Raw genomic sequence first — 23,564 nt, forward strand, 5'->3', positions numbered from 1 at the left:
TCATTGCATACCCACTTGCTCCTCATGCCGCCTACGTAGGCGTCACCATATGGAAGTGGTTAATATACACAAGTGATTATAGGTCCTCCAGGTCCCCTCTCACTTACTCAGTCTTCTTTCAAACCCATCTTCACCTCGAACCCTTCACTCTCTCCCTTCCTTACCTTAATACAAGCTCTAATACTTGTGTGCAACTTTTTTTTTACTGCCCTCAATAGCTGTCCTCCTAGACCATACATCTACAACACATCCAACAATGCCTTCCAGTCAACCCTGTTATATGCCTTCTCCAAATCCAATAAAGCCCAAATGACATCCTTATCTTTTGCCACAAATTTCTAACACACCTGCCTTACTACAAAAATTTGATTCGTCCACCTTACCTTTTTACTTCCTTCATTTCCTAAACCCATACTGTTCTTCCTTAATTACTCCTGTCCCCATCCTAGTCCTCTCAATTAACACCCACTCATATGCCTTTCTAACCACACTTAACAGAATTCTCATAAGGTACTGCATTCATATTTGTCTTCTTTTCCTTTGTAAAGTGGAACTAAAAATGCAATCCTCAAATACATAAAGAATAATCAAAACAGTTATAATTCTTATCAGTTTAAAGAAGAAAATCTCGGTTTCAAAGAATAATGCATGGTTACCTTGTTCTGGAATGTTGAGTCTTGCCAACCCTGACAATAATTCAAGGCCTGCTAGTGAAATATTAACATCTGACTTCCATGATGAAATCAGCCGATGGCATACGAGATATATAGATCGGACAAACAAAGCATGGGCTGAATCTGCAAGAAGAAATAAACAATAATGATAAATTTTACACATATACATACATACATACACACACACACATACATACATATATATATATATATTTATATATATATATATATATATATATATATATATATAAAAGTAACCACTATTTTGTGAATCACATGTTGTTTGTGATTTCTTTGCATATATATATATATATATATATATATATATATAATCCCCCTTATAAGGAGGTTTATTTCATGTAAAAGATGATAAACATGTGAAATTTAATAAGACACACTGAAAGGATCGCCATGTGCATAAGAAAAAAAATAAATATAAAAAAAGAGCAAATCCAACTGCAACAAACTGGACAAAAATACTTAGATAAGTACAACTTCAAGCAAGCAAAGCTTCTCTAAAACTACAACACATTTCTGCCAAAACATTAATATTACTGAAAAAAGTATAAAAGCATAACAGAATTTAGAAATTGATTTACTTCTAATTATTGTTCCAAAATAAAAAATTACTCTATTGATAATATACACCAAATAATGAATATTCCTACTCCTTTAAAATCACAGGCATACGCACGCACTCATGCACACACGCACACATGTTTGAGATAGGGCCCCATGAACACTGTTCCTTTCCTGTATATTAGAATTAGGTAAGTGTGCACACACACAAATACACAAACACAAACACACACACACACACACACACTAGCACCCACTCTTTCCGAACTAACATATGAGCAAAGACTGTCCAAATTAGAACTACCAACTTTGGAACAGAGAAGAGAAAGAGGTGACCTGCTGACTATCTACAGAATAATGAAAGGAATGGAAGTTTTAGATAGGGATAACTTGTTAATATGGGACAACGGTGAAACAAGAGGACATGAAAAGAATCTAAAAAAAGATAGTTACAGAAGAAATTTAAAAAGGAACAGCTTCCCACACAGAGTGATAGATTCATGGAATAAATTAGACAATGAAACAGTGTGTGCAAACACTATACGAGATTTTAAGAAAAAACTTGATGCTGAGATACAAAGACAGGTCACCACGAGCATAGCTCCCTTCCTGTATAATACAACTAGGTAAATACGCACATACACACATATAGTTTTCCATATGGATGTATATGTGGAATAGCTTAGGTGATATAACCCAAGCTTAAACAATAAATGAGTTCAAATCTAAATATGATAACTGGAAACCAAAGATATAGATTAAGTTGGGACCCTACATGAATTTGAGTCGAGGTATGTTAGAAAATTAGAGAATTGGAGACAGGAATCAACAAACATTGCTCCTTTCCTGTATACCACAATTAGGTAAATACAATTAAGTAAATACATTAGATGAGGAAACACCAAGTGCAAAAACTACACAAGCATTTAAGAACAAACTTGATGCCGAAAGATACAAAGACAGGTCACTACGAGCATAGCTCTCTTCCCGTAAAATAGAACTAGGTAAATACACACACTTACTGATGCACACTGGAAAGGTCAAACGAGGTTGACGCAATGATCGACACTTCGAATTTTAGTCTTCTTAAAATCCTCAAATGGATAATTACCTATCTAGTGTACAGGGTGGAAGCTATGTTATTTAGGGTTAGTGTTGAAGCATGGAATTATTGGTTCCAACTTTGGGAAACCATGCCCTTGGTCCAGCAAAATTGAATCAAGGGCATATTTCTTTAAAGTCCATGCTATAAAGTCCTCTGTAACGGGTACTTGCCTCTTGATACAGGGGCAGGGGAGAGTATATGATGTTAAACTAAATCAATCAATCAATCAAACTTTGAGAAAAAGTCTGGGAAGGAAAATAGATTTTTCTTTTTCTTTTTATGTTGTTCAAGAAATAGCATTTGTGCATTTTTACCTAACAGCAGTATACATGAAAGGAGCAACACTGTCGGAGTGTAATTCACCATGGTCTTGGACCACATGTTGGACTCATGATTGACAGCTACTACCCTCCTGGATGAGAGCTCAGAGCTTACGTATAACCGATCTATGGGTAATGGTGACCTCACACACACACACACACACACCCAACTCCCCACCCACAAGATTTGGAGTAATGGCTTGCAGCGCAGCGATACTGAAATTATTTCAGACCTGGGCAGGATTTGAACTCAGACCACTGGGTTAGCAGTTGTGAGCACTACCACTGTACTGCCGAGGTGTGTGTGTGTGTGTGTAAACTTTGTCAAACATCTTGTTTATGCATACTGTTACCCTAACCATTCTTTCTGATGGAGCTTTCTTGTTAAATCCCTTCAGCACTTGTGTGATGTTTGTAAGAAATGCATTAGTGGAGTGGCCCTCTTTGACTTCATGTTAGTGGGTACATAAGTTATGCTTCTTTCTGTTATTAGTCATCATACTGATTAAACAGTCTTTGTGCTATCCTTGTTTTTGTTCCTGCAAAAAGACCTTGGTGCTTTATAAAACAACTGCACCAGGTTTATGTATGCCATCATTCCAGCTATATTTCTTGCTTGCAAAACCATCATTTTAGTGATCACTACAATACCTGGTGACTATTTACCCATGTAAGGGGGAAAAAGCCTTGGTATATGTATGTATGTATGTATTTAACTCATCCTCTAACTCAGGCTATTTTCCTGTATGTCAGATGTTCTCTATTTCTCAATTCCTCCTCCTATTTTCTCCACTTTTTTTAAAGTCTCTGTAGATGGGGCTAAAAATGTTATCCAAGTGATCAATTTCCTTTTTGTTTGGCATTTTCAATACTTTGTACTTTAGATCTTATTGTATAAACATTACTATTTTTTACTACAATAAACTTTAGGTATCAGAAAAGGCAGATGCAAAACTAATGTTTGCATGCAAACAACTACTTCCCATATCTAAATGAACTACATCCAATATAATAATATCAAGACTACCTCCTTTATCAGGGGGAAAAATCCTTTTCATATATAGATAGCATGCAAAGAATTGACCCGACATGAGACTTGAAAAGGTAGTTCATACTGCCTTCCATATAGCAGTTGTTTAGCTATCATTTGCAGAGTTGAACCACACAACAACAAAACTTAACCAAAGAGAAACAAACACCCGAGCAAGACAACAGCCATATTCATTATGTTAGCCCAGATTCATCTGAGCTCTTATTTAGGCCAACCTAATGTACCATAACCCAATGTTTTTTGATACATGGTGATTTTTAAGATAATTTTTGTGGAGAAAAATTGTATCCTTTGGCATTAGAAGCATGGTTGATTTATGGATAGAGAGAAAAAATATGAATGGCAAGTTTTAAAGAAATCACATCTATAATTCTGAGTGATGACTCAAATGTGCAAGATTAAAGTGAAGATGAGGTTGGGTTATGTCAGTACATCAGATATAGAGCAAGTCTGTTAAAAATCATAGTTAAGTCGCAAATCACGGCAAACAAGTTAATTAAGAGGTCTTAAAGGTTAGTATACAAGACAAACTTAAGAATAAATGGATAAGAAATGATGAAGTGTCGGAGAGAAGCATGGTGGAGTAGAGGGAAATGTCTCCGAGAGTAATACGAGCGAAGGTGAAATTGGGATGGGAGATATGGTCCTGGTATAGTGAGAAAACTGAAGAGAAGAGGGAGACTTTTTGAAGGTAAATGGGGTTCACTCCATCTACCTCTGCCTTCCACGTTCTTTTGGTTAGTCTTTCTTCACTCGTTCTTCCCATGTGCCCAAACTACCCCTGTATTCCTTCATCAAACCCTATCTGCCAGCTCCCTTTCCACCTCTCCTCACCTCTTCATTTCTGATTCTATCCGTCCACATAAGCCCCACCATACTTCTGAAACACTTCATCTCAAACACATTTAAATTTCTCCTTTCTGCCTTTCTGACATTCCAAGTCGCTGCCCTATACAGTGTCATAGACACAATCAAGCTTCAGTATAAACTTTTCTTAGCATTAATCCCCAGATTCCTATTTCTCATGACACTTTTCATTCCCTCCATGATGTTCACTTGCTTCCTTCACTCTACACTTTACCTCCAAAAACACTACTCCATTGCTCGTTCCATGCGACCCTAACTACTTAAAACTATCCACCTCCTCTAGCCTCTCTCCTTTAAGATTTATCTCAATTCACTGCCACACTCACCCCTTGTGCATCTTAACACCTCACTTTCACCCACATTTACAACTTCATCCTACCACATACTTTCCCAAACTCTGTCATTAACTCCCTCAGCAAACAACAAATGGCTCACCTCCCACTTCCCTCTATTATCTCTAATTCCCTGACCATTACCCTTACATTTACCTTCTGTATCACCCCAATGTGTACACTGAACACCTATGGTGATGTAACACAACCCTAGTGCAAATCCACCTTCACATCAAACCATGCACTCTTACCATTTCCGAGCTTGACTGCTCATGTAAAAGCTCTTGACAACCCTTAATTTTCCCCTTATCCAATACATTTACAATACCTCCCACAGTGTCTTCCTGTTGACCCTGTCATAACCTTTCTCTAGATATATAAAAGCCAAGAAAACATCCTAACATTGTGGGTTTAGGAAAGTTAGAGGGAATACATATAAAAAAAATTCTAGTAAGGCAAATATTTGAATTTGGCAAAAGGTACATACATATATTGGTGTATGTATGTACCTTTTCCCAAAAAATTCAAATATCTGCCTTATTAGAAATTTTATATATATATACCCTCTAACTTTCCTAGACACATTACTCCTCCCCAATTACTCACTCTGTTGTTCTACTAATCTTCAAAATCAACACCTTTCCAATTATACCCAACAAACTAAACCCTGTGAAACTACTACATTCATATTTGTCTTCTTTCTTTTGTACAGTAGAACTATACAAGCACTCCCCCAGACCTTTCTCCTCCCTTAGGCACATATTAAACAACCTCACTAGCCAATCCATTATAACTCTTTGTCAGACACTGCACGACACTAATCCATCCCAAGTGCCTTATCTGCTTTCGTCACTTCCAATGCTGTCTGTATTTTATTTTTTCCTGAGCCCTGTCATTTTCTATTCCCATCTGTTATTTTTCTATCTCCACCCACAACCACAATTAACCTTCCCTAACTACCTCCACATTGAACAATTCTGTGAAATACTCTAACATATTCGCCTCACAGCCCTCACTTCTATTACCACCTGTCAATCTCTACCTTTTACCTTTTCCTTTCTATCTGACTCACCTCATTCTTCACTTCCTTCCGAAACAGCTTATTAATATTTTCAAAATTCTGTCAAATCCTACCCCATTTCTCTTCTACTAGATAATAATCTGATATCTTTATATTAATTCAAAAATTCTCCATCAAATTCTTACCCCACCTCACATCTATTCTCCTCTTGGTCTCCCCCACTTTGTGTTTTCCTTACAACTTTTTTACTCTAACTCTTAATGGTTCTGCAAGATGAACACAGGAGCTGACCATTTTGAAACTCCATCTTCAACCCCATCACCTCTATCTGGAGGTGCAGACCTGAGGGGCTGTCACTTGATCTCTAAACTTGGCCCAAAATCTCTCCCTACCAACTTTAACTTTTTTTTTTTCCTTTTCACACTTGAACAACTGCCGGGCTCAGGGACTGTTGCCAGCCACTGTGGGGTTGAAGGTTTTCCATTTAGTGAAACTCAAGGGTACTTGCCTTTGGACTTGGCTACCTCCTTTGTACGGGGAAAAAGCCCTTGGTATATAGACAGAAACCCAAGGGAACAGTTATCATTATCATTACTCTACACCTCTCATATGGTTCCTCATTTCCTTTTTTACAGCCATTCCTCATATGTTCGTATCTCTGCCACCACTACCCTCACCTCTTCAACCCACCATAGACTGCTTCTTCTGTTTCTTCCCATCCTCCTTGTCCCACACTCTTTGTGAACTTAAGCAATTCCTTCTTGAAACATCCACATTATTCCTCTATTCCTGTTTCTCCTTTACCTTTCACTACATCCCATACCTCTCTCAGCATTTCCTGGTATTCTTTCTCTTCATTAAACTTGCTCACAACCTCCCTTCTCCCCTTTTTTCTTCCCCTTTCAATTTACGTCCCACCAGATAATGATCAGTCAATCCACTGCACTCTCATGCAAACTCATTTACATCTGGAACTATTAAAACCTCTTTCTTGGCTGCACTACATAATCCATCAATACCCTCTCAACTACCCTCCTTATATAATATAAGGTCTGGTTAATCTCCACAGAACTATTAGGTTTACAACTGTATGGGTTGAAAGGCCGATAGAAAAACTTAAACGGTAGTATTGCACTGAACATGTTAATTTCTATATAAATGGAAAGGTTGCTCATCTTAAATTAGGACTGGTTAGTAGCTATGTTACATAAAAGCTGAATGGTTATGTCCTAAATAATAACATATTTCTATCAGGTTCCTTGGTTAGTGGATGAGCAGAGAGGTACTATGCATAGCACAGCTACAAAAGGATGGGCAAACAACATCGTTTTACCAGAATCCTCCAGGCTTGTGTGACCTTCACTCTCTGACCCTGACATCCCTCCAGCTGTAATAAAATTCATTTATAAAAATCTTTATATTTGTTGACTGCAGTGACTCAAAATTTGGAGGGAAATGTAACACTTGGTTACAGATTTATTGAGAGCAAACAAATGCACACATCTGCATTGTTTCTGCTATCGGGAGAATGGGAGAATCACTTGTGTCCTTTCCTTTCTTAGGTATATATTTCTTTATCAGTTTCTTTTTTAACTATCATGCGTTGGATATTAAAGACTGAGAAAGTCCATAAAAAAAGCAGTGAAATTTTCAACAGGAATATTATTACTACAAAAAGAAATTGTTTTGGTGAAAAGAAATAGATGTCACTGATGTATATTTACAACAATCTGGTTCCTTTACCATTTTGTGTTTCTACATCAACAAAAATAGACGATACAGTCACTAGAAATTAAGTATAGTATTACAAAAATTAGCCAAGTGCTAAAACCTAGTATAGCTTTCTGAAATTCATATCTTGGTGAACAAGAATAAATAATAGATTTTGAAGTACTACTGAAAACAAAAATGTAATTACCCATTTTGAATTATTCATAATTGTAGGTTTGGGTTAAAAAATGCATGCATCTTTACTCAAATTGCAAAGTGATAAACATGGACCTGTACTGAAAAAAAAGCTCCTTGATGATCAAAAATATCTATTATGAAACATGTGCTACTAAATGTATCAATATTCAAAAGAAATGTAAAAGAAAATTCTTTAGAGCAATGCTTACTGCACTACATGCAAAATAGCTTACATATATGAATGGAATTGAAAACAAACTGAATAAAGTATCTATTTCACTATGACAAAAAAGAGAAAAAAAATATCTAAAGATGAACAGACTTTCACAAGGCTTTCCTTCCACCATTTTAATTTCATGTCTCCCACCTCTTCCTGAAATGACACGAGTCTGCAACCTGTGAATGTCAAGGCCCCTGAGAAACATTACCATTGCTGATGGTGATCGTAGAGGATATGGACGTTGACAGCGGAGTTCCCTCCGATGTGAGGTTAGCTGGATCATCTGTCAGGCTTGGGAAGTCTCCACCATGAGAACTGACTGTATCAGAGGCACCTAGAGGTTCCACACACATTATACTACCTTGCCACAATATAAAATCTACAGCAGTAGCAATAGATTCATTTGTAAAAGATAAAAGCAGAAGTAATGCTTCGTAGCAAAGGAAAAGATAATTTCAGGGTAGGGAACTTAAAGTTTAAGGGATAGTAAACCTTTATTTGCATCAGTTGGCATGTTAAGGGAACACATCCTAATTAATAAAGTAAAATCAAGTCATTCAGGAGGAGCCAAGTAAAGAGGGAGGGAGGGATGGTAAATGGAAATGGAGTATGTGGGGATGAAATGGGTGGGAGTGGATTTATATCTTTGATTTTAGCTACCTCCCTTGTATGTAAAATCAAGTCAATGGCAAATACATTAAATAATTATTGTGATACCCTGCTGTTTTTTTTTTTTTTTTTAGAAACCACTCCCTCAATTTCTTATCTACCACTATCTAATAAAACTGTCCTCTCCTGTTTGTTCTTTATCTCATTTCCCCGACCCCTTGGCATCTACACCCATTTTTTCTCTCTTGGTTCCTCTGTTCCATCTCTTACCTAAACATTCCAGAAACTCACTATATCCACCCTTGTACTTCTCTCCAGCTATCTCTCCTTCCTTTACTTGTGTTGTTTTTTTCACATATGGAGATCAGTCCTCAAGTGCCTACCCTACCACACCTCCTACTAGCAAAAAAAAAAATTAAAATAAACCCAGTCCCATACACATGATCTACATGTACAAAACCAATAAGCTACAATCACACATTCATTAAATGCAACAGCTGCCACTTCTGGTTCCACCTCACATGCACTAAGCTCTCCAACACAAACCAATACACAAAGAACTGGAGCTGTAAATGTCACACAACACATATACCCAAAAACACGCTACAAATAAACAGAAACAGATTCACTAACAAACAGAGCTGTTTCAATCCCTACATGAACTCAACACTCACAAAGCTTTAATCCAAGAAACAAAACTGACACTACAAAATACACTACCCAGTTTCACTAATAACACAATAATATGGGAAGACAACACAATACAAAAGTGAACTCACAACACTAATACACAACAACTTATCCTTTTCCAAAAAAATAACAAAAGAAACTAAACAACCACAAAGACACCACAACAGAGATAATATCTATCCAAACAAATAAAACAACTTATAACATTACAAATATTTATATTCCACCCATTACATCCACCCCCACCCCTAGCTGAGGCTGAATCCCACAGCTCCAACCACTGAACACATTAACACATTACATATTAGCAGGTTCTCTGAATACACACCACTCAATATGAATTGACACACAAAGAACAGATGAAAGATATCACAAAATACTAGAGCAACTCCATAATCTAACCATAATAAGCTTCAGCAACACTCCCACTAGACAAACCCTATAATATAACCAACTAGCAATGTCCACAATGTGTTCACTCTCCCTACCAACAAACAACATGGGAAACCATGAAAGACCACTTCTCACACCACTTTCCAACAAAGATTACCATTGAACTGGAAGAAAAATACAACCTACAACAAGAGAACTACCCGCTGAATATAACAAAAGCACCCCAGCAGCTCACTACTTAAATATCTACAAGAACCTACCACCAGAACCCTACAATGCATCCACACAAAAACACATTCACACTCAGATCACTAAACAAACTCTTAAAGACAGACCACCAAACTCAATATTTCAAACCCTCCTCCCCCTGACATCAGCTCCATGGAAAAACTCTCTCTCAAAAGAAGCAAAAGCCACACTTTGTATACTTGCATTCTGGACATCATCCAGCACTAAGGGAGTATCAATGCAAAATAGGCCTCACCATTGAATCAAACTACCTCACATGTAGACACCATTCACAAGACATTGAACAAATCATCATACAATAACCGGCACGAACAATCCCTTGACAACAACACAGTATTTCTCCCCCGGGTGACCTGTGGACCCAACCAGTGGCTGTTATCCTGCAATAGAGACCTGGGCTAACAAATTGATTGACTGTTATAATGACTCTATCATTCCGCAAACATAGCTTCATATGATATTCAACCAACTGAACACTAACTGTGCATTTAGTTTAGTATCCCTCTAAATAACTATCCAAGTCAGATATAAATTATATTTAATGCCTGAAATTATCACAAGTCTAGGGGAGTAAACTGAATTAAATGAAAGTTTAGCAAGGATTGAATTCTATCAAATGTCATAAAACTATGAGCCAACCAAAAATACTACTATTATAGGGAACTTTATTAACAAGGCTAGAAGGTCGCTTAATTCAAATTTAAAAATTTTATATGCCATTCCTTAGGACAAGCAATCATCACATAAAGCATACAAAACATGAACTTAGACAAGCAAAAGTTTATCATTCTACAAGACAATGACATACCCTGTCAATATTCAGGGCATTAAAAACAACAAAGCAAGTTGGTAACATTCGTAATTTGGTCTTAAGAGTGCCAAATGAGTACTGTATATATTCATAAACATACCTGAAGACATGAGGTTTTGTTCACGATCTGAGGCAAAGTTGTGTTGCGAAATGGAATCCATTGCTTCATACAGTGATGCATCCTGCACACAATAAAGTAATCCTCCTGTAGGAGTAAGTAACCAATGTAGTAAGCAACATTATACAAATATTTTAAAATTGTAGTGTCATATACAAACTTAGCACACAGAAAAAAAAAATTAAATTATCTGTAAAAGCAAATATTAGATATACTTTGTTCTCATCCATGCTCTCTGATTTTTTGTTCATTCTCTACTTAGTTGAGCAGATCAAAAAGAAAAGAAAATAACAGAACAATGTCTGTGGAGAAAGGACGGGAGAGGACAGAAGATAGGGGTGAATGGAGAGGGGTTGTGTATAGATGATGCTGTGATGCATGAGGGGGAGTGGGTGGGGGATGGGGGGTGAGGAAGTATGTATGAGAAAAAAAAATTGACGCAGCCCAAAGGGATTTCTCCCCGTCTTCTCCTTTTGTGCATGAGGGGAGGGAGGAGGGGTCGCCGAATTTATGAAGCGGCCTTGCTGTGGATGTGCTGTGTCTTGCGGCACTGCTTCTGACCCGGGGCAGTGGACAGGATGCAGGAATGACCCGTCATCCAGGAGGTGCCAAGATGGGAGGGAGGGAGGAAGGTGGAGGGGAATGGAGTGTATGGGAAATGGAATTTGTGGGAGTGGTTTCTATGCCTTTTTCTTTTTGGCTACACCCCGTGTAGGGGGAAAAAGCCTTTGGTATATGCACGTATGTATGTAAACATAAAATTCTAACACCCACTCTACCAGACAACCTCCTTAATATAACCAACAAGCAACCTCCCTTGACATAAAAATGTGCTCAGCCTCCTTCCCAATACAAATTATATACATACATACATATACCAAGGCTTTTTCTCCCTTACAAGGGAGGTAGCCAAAAAGGAAAAGGCATAAAATCACTCCCACCCATTCCATCCCTGAATACACTCCACACCCCTCCACCCTCCCTCTTATCTTAGCACCTCCTGGATGACGGTTCATCCCTGCACCTTGTCCACTGCCCTGGGTCAGAAGCAGTGTCGCAAGACACAGCACATCCACAGCAAGGCCGCTTCAGTAAATCGGCGACCCCCCCTCTCCATCCCCCCATGCACAAAAGGAGAAGATGGGGAGAAATCCCTTCGGGCTGCGTCAAAATTTGCTCACACATACTACCTCATGCATCCCTGCCCATTCCACCTCATGCATCACAACATCATCCATATACAACCATTCTCCATTCACCCCTGTCTTCTGTCCTCCCCCATCCTTCCTCAACAGACATTCCCCTCTTCCCCAAAGCCCCCTTCACCCCATCCATCCACCTCATCCTAGGACGTCCCCTCATGTTCACTCCCTCCACATCTGCCTTCCATACCTCTTTTACTAGTCTTTCTTCACTCATTCTTTCCATGTGTCCAAACTATCCTAATACTCTTTCATCAACCCTATCTCCCAACTCCCTTTCCACCCCTGTTCTCCTCCTCACCTCCTCATTTCTCACTCTATCCAGCCCCATCATACTTCTCAGACACCTCATCTCAAAGACATTCAAACTCCTTCTCTCTTCCTCTCTTATGTTCCATGTTTCTGCCCCATACAGTGCTGTTGGCACAATCACTCCTTCATATAGTCTCCTCTTAGCATCCATTCCCAAATGTCTATTCCTCATTACACTCTTTAATCCAAATTATATGATATGGTTTAATATTACAAACTCCCCTCTATCTGCAGGCTCGGACAGTGCTCTTTTACAAAGGACATTGAAGCATGGAATTTAATGAACCATGCCCTTGGTTCGACATTGCCGGTGGCAGGGTTCAAGCCGCCATTCCTTCAACCTTTATTGCAAGTGATGATGCCCTAACTCACTTGGCCTGCGAGCTACCAAAACACATAACATGAGAAATTATGCATAACTTCCCTTAAGACCTATTCTATCTTCATACCAAGAGGTTTTCCCCTTATAAGGTAGATAGCCAAGTCAAAGGCACAAACTTACTCCCACCCATTCCACTCCCCTCCACCACCCCTTGCTCCCTCTTATCTTAGCTCCTCATGGATGATGGGTCATCCCTGTATCCCACCTACTACCCTGGGTCAGAAACAATACAGCAAGACACAGTACATCCACAGCAAGCCTATTTCACTTAATAAGTGACCCCCCTTCTCTGTCCCCTCATGCAGAAAAAGAGAAGATGGGGAAAAATCCTTTTGGGCTGCATCAAGATATCATTCACATATACTCCCTAACCAGTATCAAATTTATCAGTGCAAAAAAATAACACAAATAACATGAAAAATTATGCATAACTTCCTGTAGGATCACTTCTCAATAAAGATAACAATGGAACAAGGAGAAATCTATATCTATCTATATACCAAGGGCTTCTTCCTTCTTATAAAGGAGGTAGCCAAACATAGAACTAGAAGGTACAAGAGAACATTCGTAACTACACAAAGCATGAATGCACAGCAGAAAGAGAAAAAAATTAATAAACCTTCAACATAATCAGTTTCCATCCAAAACATCAATACAGTTTCACCATCAATCATTTATCTAAAACAAGTTTCAAATCCACAACTCCAGAAAATTGAAAAATAATAAGAGGTACAAAAATTCATAGTAGACACAGATTACCCCCAACACTCTTCTCCAATAAAGATGTGTCAAGGGCAATAAAGAAAAAGAAAAACTCCCATGATGAAGGCCAAGATAAGATCTCGAGCATCCATCTAAAACACCTTAGCCCAGGGGCATCCACAAGAATTTTTGTAAGGGGGAAAATTAAAGATATTATATATATATATATATATATATATATATATATATATATATATATATATATATATATATATATATATATATATATATATATATATATATATATATACATATACATATATATATATATATATATATATATATATATATATATGGTTAATAGTATTGGGTTATATCAAGATAATTCTGATCGGCCACATAGGTATATATTCACATTATCTACATAAGTTACATTTTGACTTTCATCAATCATACAATGATATACTATAACTTGAAAATTCAATGAAGTAGCCTTGCTGTGGATGTGCTGTGTCTTGCGACACTGCTTCTGACCCAGGGCAGTGGACAAGGTGCAGGGATGACCCGTCATCCAGGAGGTGCTCAGATAAGAGGGAGGGTGGAGGGGTGTGGAATGTATTCAGGGATGGAATGGGTGGGAATGATTTTATGCCTTTTCCTTTTTGGCTACCTCCCTTGTAAGGGGGAAAAACCCTTGGTATATGTATGTATGAATATGTGACAACCAGCAAAGTTCCAAACACATCCTGGAGGTAGCCGAAGTCAAAAGGCATAATTCCACTCCCACCCATACCACTCCAATTCACCATCCCTCCCTCCCTCCCTCTCATCTTGGCTCCATCTGGATGATAGGTCATCCTTCCATCACACCCATTGCCCTGGGTCAGAAACAAAGGTTTATGCAATAAGTCCTCGTTATACAGTATATATGCGTTCCTGAAAACCTTACTGCAAATTGAAATTACCGTATACCGAACCCATTATAACATGTAATAATAGGATATGGCAGATGTACCTTCTCCCTGCTCTTTCCTCTTCAAAATTTTCTTACCGTAAATAGAATCAAGGGTAGTAATTACCAAATACTGTAACTGTGAATTTACTGGATAAAGAAATACCGTATAAGGAGGACTCACTATACCACAGGCATTACCTGCACACTTCCAATATTTACACCTGCAATGTTTTTTAACTAACCTAACAGCATTTGTGTGTTAGTTGGATCTGTTTCAACTTGGAGTGCATTGGATAGTAAGTTAACCAACTGAGGACGAAGCTGTAAGAAAGTAATTCTTTCTGACATTCCGGCTCCAACCTCCTTCACTGGCAGACCCTGGAAAAAAAATTAAATTAAATTAAAGAATAAATCAGTACATTTCACTGTTTTCTGAAACAATAAACTGTCAGAAGTAAGGAACAGGGGGGAGGAAGAGGAGAGAAAGGAGAATGACACGCAGAGGGTGAAGGAGAAACAAAAGGAAAAGGAGGAGTTGGAGGAAAAGAAGGAGGAGGAGGAAGAGGAGAAGGAGGAGGAGGAGGAAGAGGAGAAGGAGGAGGAGGAGGAAGTGGTGGAGGAGGAAGAGGATACAAAGGAGGAACTGGAGGAGGAGGAACAGTATACAAAGAAGGAGAATGAGGAGGAGGAGGAGGAAAAAGAAGAGGAGGAGGAAAAAGAAGAGGAGGAAAAAGAAGAGGAGGAGGAAGGTCTAAGATCTCTATCATCTTTAACTATCCTACTTTTTCACAGAAATGAAACAGATAAACTGTCACTGATCCCGCCCTTCTTCTTCCAAACAGCAAGTAACACAATTAACTGAGTGCGAGACCAACACACTTTCAATCATACCACAGGAAGTTTTATTCTTCTGAAATATAAATACTAGATAAACTAAGCTATAATGGCTCTGTTAAATAGATACATTATAGGTAATAAAAGAACTTACATATTTTTAAAATAACTACTTTAACAAAAAAAATGTCATATTCATACCTGGAAATGAAGGGGCAGAGGCAAAAGTGAGAGCAGCACATGAATCCCAGCTCTCCTAAGTGTCGTGGTAGAAGTATTGGGTGGTAAGGCAACTTCCTGGTCTGGCAAGATGGCCTCAAGCACAGCTAAGATTGACGGTACAAGAATGACCACTCCTTCCAGGTCCAAACGAAAGAGATCCATACCATTGATAAGAATGCTTGCTGCTGTTTCACTGCATACACCCATCTGAGGACAAATCAAGATTTCATATGAAATACATGGGAACATAAGAACATATGAATGAAGGAGACTGTAAGAGACCATAAGGCCTACACTAGGCAGCTCCGTATCCATCACCACCTGTCATCCCCATCCATAAGTTATCTAATCGTTTCTTAAAACAACTAAAATGATAACATACCTAGTCACTAACATCTTAGTTGTATGATGTTGCCATGGATGTTCAATATATACATGAGGCCCTTTCCCATTTGTACAAGGACAGCTTAGTTCAATCACATACCCACTCTTCATTCATCCCACAACTAACCAACAGCCTAGCTTAGCTCCTTGTGGATGAAGGGTCATCTCTATCCCCAGTCAATTGCTCAAGTCAGATGCAATGCAGAGAGCCTAAGCACCTTCACAGCAGGGTCCTCAACAACTCAAATATTTACAGAGTAGAGAAGAAGAAATTCTCTATGACCACACTAAATCATTCATAACTACTGTCCACCCATACCTATTTTTTTACCCTCTCCATTCTCTCCTCAATGGACATTTCCCTTTACCCCATCCATCAAGCAATCTAAGTGTAGGCCTTATGGTCTCCTTCATTCTTACTCTTGGTCTTCCCCTCAAGTACACTTCATCCACCTCTACCTTCCACATTCTTTCAGCTATTCTTTTTGTACTCACTATTCCTATATGCCCAAAGCATCAAAGTATTCATTGATCAACCCTATCTGATACCTCTCTTTTCACCACCACTCTGCTTCACCCTGTCATTTCTCACTCTATCCATCCTCCTAACCCCCATCATACTTCTTAAACACTTCATCTCAAACACCTTTAGGCTCCTCCTTTCTGCCTCCTTTAACCATTTTGGTACAACGATGTCTACGTGGGCGTCATGAGGATGCCAGCATCGGCATCTTGATTAAATACATATATATATTTTTTGCAGCTGTACACAAGTTACCCCCAGATTCTATGTTTATTATTATTCAGAGTAAAAGAAAACAAGTAATACAGCAGTGACTTTATATTCTATAATGTGAGCAGTGTGTTGCATCATACATATGGCAGCTGATGCTGCACACGCAAATTTGACTCATACTGAAGTGGTTAAATTCAAAGTTTCTATCCCATTCAGTGTCATGGGCACAATCACCCCTTCCTACATAATTCTCTTTGTGTTCATCTCCAAATAGCTATTTCTCATGATGACATTTCTCATTCTCCCATAGACATTTACTGGTTTCCCTTACTCATTAATCCACCCCAACTCACTAGCTATAAGTGCCACATTTGGAGAAAAGAAACACTGTTGAAGGTGATCCTTATATTATGACCAATGTCTGTGGATCTCTTCAGAGGGCTACAGACATACCTAGTTCTTAAGACAGCAATCACGTCACCTCCTCTGAATAAGTATGTGGAATACACTTTATTTATACATATTCTTTTTCTCTCTGAACCTGAAATCAAATGTTCCTTCCTTTAAGTCATACATTCTTTCTTAGCTTCTCTAATACAACATTCCCATTAACATCCAACTTAATTTCTGAACTTACCCTGGCTGACTGGTAAAATCTTCGCCTACCAGTGTCTTCTTGTTCTGGATGAGAAGGGTCATAGACAAGAGCTAATCCTTGGGTCACAGCTATGTAGAATCTTGCCAGGTACACAGGAAGAATTTCCTCTCCAGTCTTTTTGGCACAAAATATTCTAATGCACAGAAGAAAAAAAAGTCAGTATCATAATCAACATCATGATAGCAACATAAAAACAAATTGAAGCACTATGTTAATTGTTAATCTATGTTTAAGCAACTAGGAACCTGCAACCCTACCGTGGTCAGTAATGATTAATCATAAGCCCACCCATATATCTCTAAGTAGTTGCTGGTTGTCAGCTCTCTGTGTGTGTGAAAACTGGTGAATCTAAAAATAACTAACCACCTTGCTTTGTGAGAAAACTATACTAGTTTATTGCAAAAGTTAATTCACTCTGAGCAGTTAAATAATCAGGCATCATTAACTGCCAAACAGGGCTGCCCACCCTCTAACCCCCCTCTCCCACCCGCCTGGATACTTGCTAGCCAAGCAGGTTAGGGCATTGCTACTGTGATGGAAGTCAAGGTGATAGCAGTTCAAACCCTGTCAGTTGCAAGTTGAACCAAAGTTATGGTTCATTAGTTCATTAAATTCCATGCTACAAAATCCTCAAGATAGGGGAGAGTTTCGTGATGTTAAACTGAATCAATTACCATATAGTGTATTGACTGCATAAGCTCTAAAGGGCTGACACTCAGTGTCCAGACTGGGCCCAAGGTATCTCTATCAATTTTAACTGCATTTTTTAAACATTTTCACATATGGAAAGCTGACAACTGGCGACTACATGGAACTGTCTAGTGCAGGCCTTATGATCTATTGCAGTCTCCCCAATTCTTATGTTCTGCCTCCCTCTTCCTACAGCTTTCAGCCAGTGAAACAGAAATAGTCTTAGGTTTCTTACAAAAAAACTGTGGAAGGACCTGAGGATCATTGCCAGCCATTACGGCGTTACATGTTTATCCACTTAGAGAAAGACAAGGTAACAATTATCAATATTACTAAGAAGATATAATTATCAGCCATAGTATACCTACCTACAAAGTGCCCCAAGGGCTTCAGCACGTCCTGCCTCAAATTGTTGAGGAGACAGATGTGCTGGACGATCAGGGTGAGAGTCTTGAGGGGTGGAAGAGTCACTAGATTTACGTCCTTCTGAGTTTGTGTAGACAGACACTGGGCGTCTGTTGCCTCCACTTTCGTTCTCTGGATGAAAATATTAATACAATAATATATGACATACACATAATGCTACATGGCGTAATTAAAAAATAGGTATGACATTTAGTAGAGGAAAAAATATATATATATTAGTAAAGGTGGTCAGTAATTTTTCCTTGATACATATTGACTTGAAATTGACCACCACTTCATCTTGAGCATGTTTATTGCTCAAAGACTCCATCTTCCTAATTGCGTATCTTTCTCCCTTAGAGTCAAAACAAAAGATTACTGTAGTTCACGATTCCAAGTCATGACATTTTGCTCTGCTTAACTTTTTCTTTCCTTTCTTTACACTGCTATCTGCTTTGTGATGTAGTTAGTACATCAAAATAGTGCAGAACCATTCTTCCCCAAAGCTATAAAACTAAATGTTAAATCTAATTTCTTGAAGATGGAATATATTACTTACTATGTTGACCAGATTGACTGATCTGAATACTACAGTTAATAAGGGCTGCTTCAAAAAGCCATGGTCCAAAGAGATGTAATACACTGTTGCACTTTGCCCGTGCACTTGCCAGGCCAATATCAACTTCATTTTCTAAAACAAGAACATAAATACATTAGTGCTTATGAATAAATATATAAAAGCACAATTACAATGCCAGGAAATGCATATTTACAGTTCACCTAATAAACCAAGGAAATATTGATCAGACATCCAAATAGAAATAAATACATGAAGGGAAGCATAACAATGTATACATTTTATCAAGTTAAGGTATGTCATCACACTTAAGAATTATATTCTTGCTAATGTCAGACAGTTTCATTTAGAAACAATCTCCATTCCCCATAGGGTTAGTGTCCATCTCAACTAACTTCTTGAGAAGTGTCGTTACACTTAAGAATTTCATTTTGAATAATGCCAGATGACCTTATTTAGTTTGGAGAAATATCTACTCTCCAAAGGGTTAAAGAATACATGCATCAACTTTGAGTAAATACAAAAGCAAGGACATGGTCAATTAATAACTGCCTCACTTTTTTCTTGTTAGGGACTAGGACCTATGATAGGGACCTGTAAACAGTGGTCCTGCAAGACACAGGTAGGATAGAACAGTCTCCCTGCATAGTGAATGACTGACTGATCAGACAGAATTTGGTGCCTACTGAGCCATAAAAACAAGCATGGAGAGATAGTTAATGAGTAGGTAAAAGCAGAAAGTTTAAAAGCCCCAGCACTGCTTTTCTTGTACTTATTACTATGATAACTGAGGTTTGAAGTCTCTTCCCTCAATATTACCAGTACCAATTCTGTCATATCCAGAAACTAAGCAACATACATACATACATATACCAAGGCTTTTTCTCCCTTACAAGGGAGGTAGCCAAAAAGGAAAAGGCATAAAATCATTTCCACCCATTCCATCCCTGAATACACTCTACACCCCTCCACCCTCCCTCTTATCTTAGCACCTCCTGGATGACGGGTCATCCCTGCACCTTGTCCACTGCCCTGGGTCAGAAGCAGTGTCGCAAGACACAGCACATCCACAGCAAGGCCGCTTCATTAAATCGGCGACCCCCCCTCTCCGTCCCCCCATTGCATAAAAGGAGAAGACGGGGAGAAATCCCTTCGGGCTGCGTCAAATTTTGCTCACACATACTACCTCACCCCCCCATCCCCCCCACCCATTCCACCTCATGCAATCACAACATCATCCATATACAACCATTCTCCATTCACCCCTGTCTTCTGTCCTCTCCCGTCCTTCCTCAACAGACATTCCCCTCTTCCCCAAAGCCCCCTTCACCCCATCCATCCACCTCATCCTAGGACGTCCCCTCATGTTCACTCCTCCACATCTGCCTTCCATACCTCTTTTACTAGTCTTTCTTCACTCTTTCTTTCCATGTGTCCAAACCATCCTAATATTCTTTCATCATCCCAGCTCCTTTTCCACCCCTGTTCTCCTCCTCACCTCCTCATTTCTCACTCTATCTAGCCTAGTAACCCCCATCATACTTCTCAGACACCTCATATCAAACACATTCAAACTCCTTCTCTCTTCTTCTCTTATGTTCCATGTTTCTGCCCCATACAGTGCTGTTGGCACAATCACTCCTTCATACAGTCTCCTCTTAGCAACTAAGCAACATACATACATACATACATATACCAAGGCTTTTTCCCCCTTCCAAGGGAGGTAGCCACAAAAGGAAAGGCATAAAAACACTCCCACCCATTTCATCCCTAAATACACTCCACACCCCTCCCACCCTTCCTCTCATCTGAGCACCTCCTGGATGACGGGTCATCCCTGAACCCTGCCCACCGCCCTGGGTCAGAAGCAGTGTCGCAAGACACAGTACATCCACAGCAAGGCCGCTTCATTTAATCGGCGACCCCCCCTCTCCGTCCCCCTTTGCATATAAGGAGAGGACGGGGAGAAATCCCTTCGGGCTGCGTCAAAATTTACTCACACATACTACCCCACCCCACACCCCCCCCGCCTATTCCTCCTCATGTCGTCACAACATCATCCATATACAACTAAGCAACTAAGCAACTAAGCAACTAAGCAACTAAGCAACAGATCATATAAATTCTATTTGTACTCTTACTCTAACTCCAAGCAGATGATGTGTATCGCTAATTCACTACCATTCTCAGAAAGGAATAGAAAAAAGAATGGTGACACTAACTAGCTAAAACCACACAAAACAATCTATCTTAAAACACTGCATGATTAGTACCTTTCAAGTTAAAGATTATCCATACCTGCTTTGGAATCTGATGCAAGCGATGAAGAGGATGAGGAAGAAGGATGCCGTACAGCAACACCACCAACAATGCCAGTCGGACCACCTTTGACACCACATGGATCAATAAAATTGTTAGGCTATTTGTGAATAATTTAACTTCAAAATGCAAAGATCTATTATACAGAATAAAACTACACATAAAACACTTAAACCCAATCAATATTGCAATTTAAGTAAAACGCAGCAACGAGTGCAACAGTGTATAATTTACCTAGAAATGCATCTACAAGTCCTGATACACCTTTCATTGCTGAGAGAAAAATGGTGGGCAAAGCTTGCAGACACGGATGCTGGCATGGTTCTATCACCAGGTCAGATGTGATTGCATATTTGAGAAAAGCCGGAGTCTTACTTATGACTGTATGACGACTCAGCTCCACGGGGTTACCTTTAGAACAAGAAAATATTTTCTAATTCAGATGGTGTTTATTGATCTTGAACTTCAAAAGAAACCAGGCTGTTCACTCTCAAATGAAAATGGACCACTGCCTATTGATAAAGGCCTTTGATTCAGAGTGAAACAATGGAGGAACCACAATCAGTTGCATGTAATCTCCTATCCCAGGCTTATCTTAATGAGTTAAAAATAAATAAATAAACAATCAAACACATAAGGAGAGAGAGAGAGGGAGAGGGAGAGGGAGAGGGAGAGGGGGGGAGAGAGAGAGAGAGAGAGAGAGAGAGAGAGAGAGAGAGAGAGAGAGAGAGAGAGAGAGAGAGAGAGAGAGAGAGAGAGAGAGAGAGAGAGAGAGAGAGAGAGAGAGAGAGAGAGAGAGAGAGAGAGAGAGGGGGGGGGGAGAGGGAGAGGGGGAGAGGGAGAGGGGGAGAAAGAAAGTGGGAGAAAGTGGGAGAAAGAAAGTGGGAGAAAGAGAAAGGGAAGGGAGAGAAAGAGAAAGGGAAGGGAGAGAAAGAGAAAGGGAAGGGAGAGAAAGAGAAAGAGAAAGGGAGAGAAAGAGAAAGTGAGAGAGAGAGAGAGAGAGAAAGGGGAGGCAGAGAAAGGGGAGGGAGACAAAGGGAGAGAGAGAGAGAGAGAGAGAGAGAGAGAGAGAGAGAGAGAGAGAGAGAGAGAGAGAGAGAGAGAGAGAGAGAGAGAGAGAGAGAGAGAGAGAGAGAGAGAGAGAGTATTCCTTCTTACATTAGCTATACCATTAAAGTAATGCAGTCAATGTCTTATACAAGGAGAGACGGGGAGAGGTGAGAGAAGGTGAGATGGGAGAGAGATGGTGAGAGAGAAGAGGAGAGAGAACAGGGGGAGAGAAGGTAAAAGAGAAAGGAAGAGGGAAGGGAAGAGAAGGTGAGGGAGCAGGTGAAAGAAGGGGAGGGAAAAAGGTGGGGAGAAGGAGGGGAGGAGAGGGAATAGATGGAGGATGGAGAAAGAGTGGGGGGGGTTGATTGGAAGGTAATAGGAAAGGGGAGAGGATGGGAAGAGGAAGAGGAAGAGGAAGATGAAGAGGAAGAGGGAAGGGGAAAAGGAAAAGGGAGAGACAGGAAGAGAAACTCACCTATTATGTGTAGCAGTCGATACCAAACCTGAGCAATACAATCCCTGCTCATTGAATTTGGAATAATATTCAAGTCATCTTCAGCTGTAAGAAAATTACCTGTTCAGTTTCTATTATTGTTTCCTTCTAAGAGATATATATTACAATGAATAATGCACCAATTCAAGCTTTTTCTTTTAGACTGTCCAAATGTATAGTAATAAAGATTGTGAATGACAAAACTTTGTAAAAACTTAAATGTGAAGATAAATGATGTTGCTATCTCTTACATATTGATATTTTGGGGAAATTTGGTCCATACATAAACGCAGTAAGTTTGAGAGTGAGGGCATAATTAATGCGGTTCCATTGGTCGATGAGTCCTGCCCGATGTCGCCAGCACTGACAGCTTTTTCTGTAAGAATCCAAACACATTCATCTTGTCATTAAATGGTATCAATGATACTTGATCCTAAATATATAACCTCAGTAACAACAATGACATACACCAAAGTTTACTTCAAACTAAAGAAAATATTAGTTACATAAAATAATCTTGAGAAATTATAGAGAAAGTAAATTCAAAATCATGGTTTTTGATTGAATCAATCAATAACAATGATATACATCAAAGTTTACTCCAAAATAAAGAAAATTATTATAAAATAAAATAATATAGGGAAATTATCATGAAAGTAGTATGTATGTATTATCAAATAAAATAATCTAGGCAAA

At 39.1% G+C, this 23,564-nt stretch overlaps 1 protein-coding gene across 5 annotated transcripts in view; it reads right to left on the minus strand.

The window, feature by feature from the left end:
- Window positions 1–23,564, minus strand: part of LOC143041468 (ral GTPase-activating protein subunit beta) — a 73,546-nt gene that overhangs the window by 20,845 nt on the left and 29,137 nt on the right. For 2 of the 5 annotated variants that reach the window (XM_076213366.1, XM_076213371.1), the window contains 13 exons: window positions 23,120–23,244; window positions 22,851–22,934; window positions 21,560–21,736; window positions 21,305–21,391; window positions 18,989–19,120; window positions 18,393–18,561; window positions 17,314–17,467; window positions 15,536–15,763; window positions 14,743–14,878; window positions 10,930–11,034; window positions 8,286–8,411; window positions 7,283–7,336; window positions 657–797 (listed from right to left, as the gene is read on the minus strand). In XM_076213366.1, coding sequence (XP_076069481.1) covers window positions 657–797; window positions 7,283–7,336; window positions 8,286–8,411; window positions 10,930–11,034; window positions 14,743–14,878; window positions 15,536–15,763; window positions 17,314–17,467; window positions 18,393–18,561; window positions 18,989–19,120; window positions 21,305–21,391; window positions 21,560–21,736; window positions 22,851–22,934; window positions 23,120–23,244 — 1,718 coding nt within the window. The remainder of the gene's footprint in view (window positions 1–656; window positions 798–7,282; window positions 7,337–8,285; window positions 8,412–10,929; window positions 11,035–14,742; window positions 14,879–15,535; window positions 15,764–17,313; window positions 17,468–18,392; window positions 18,562–18,988; window positions 19,121–21,304; window positions 21,392–21,559; window positions 21,737–22,850; window positions 22,935–23,119; window positions 23,245–23,564) is intronic. The other 3 variants (XM_076213368.1, XM_076213367.1, XM_076213370.1) reach the window with 3 other exon arrangements.

Source organism: Oratosquilla oratoria, chromosome 31 (genome assembly GCF_046742065.1).
Source record: "Oratosquilla oratoria isolate Oo_2021 chromosome 31, ASM4674206v1, whole genome shotgun sequence".
Lineage (NCBI taxonomy): Eukaryota > Metazoa > Arthropoda > Malacostraca > Stomatopoda > Squillidae > Oratosquilla > Oratosquilla oratoria.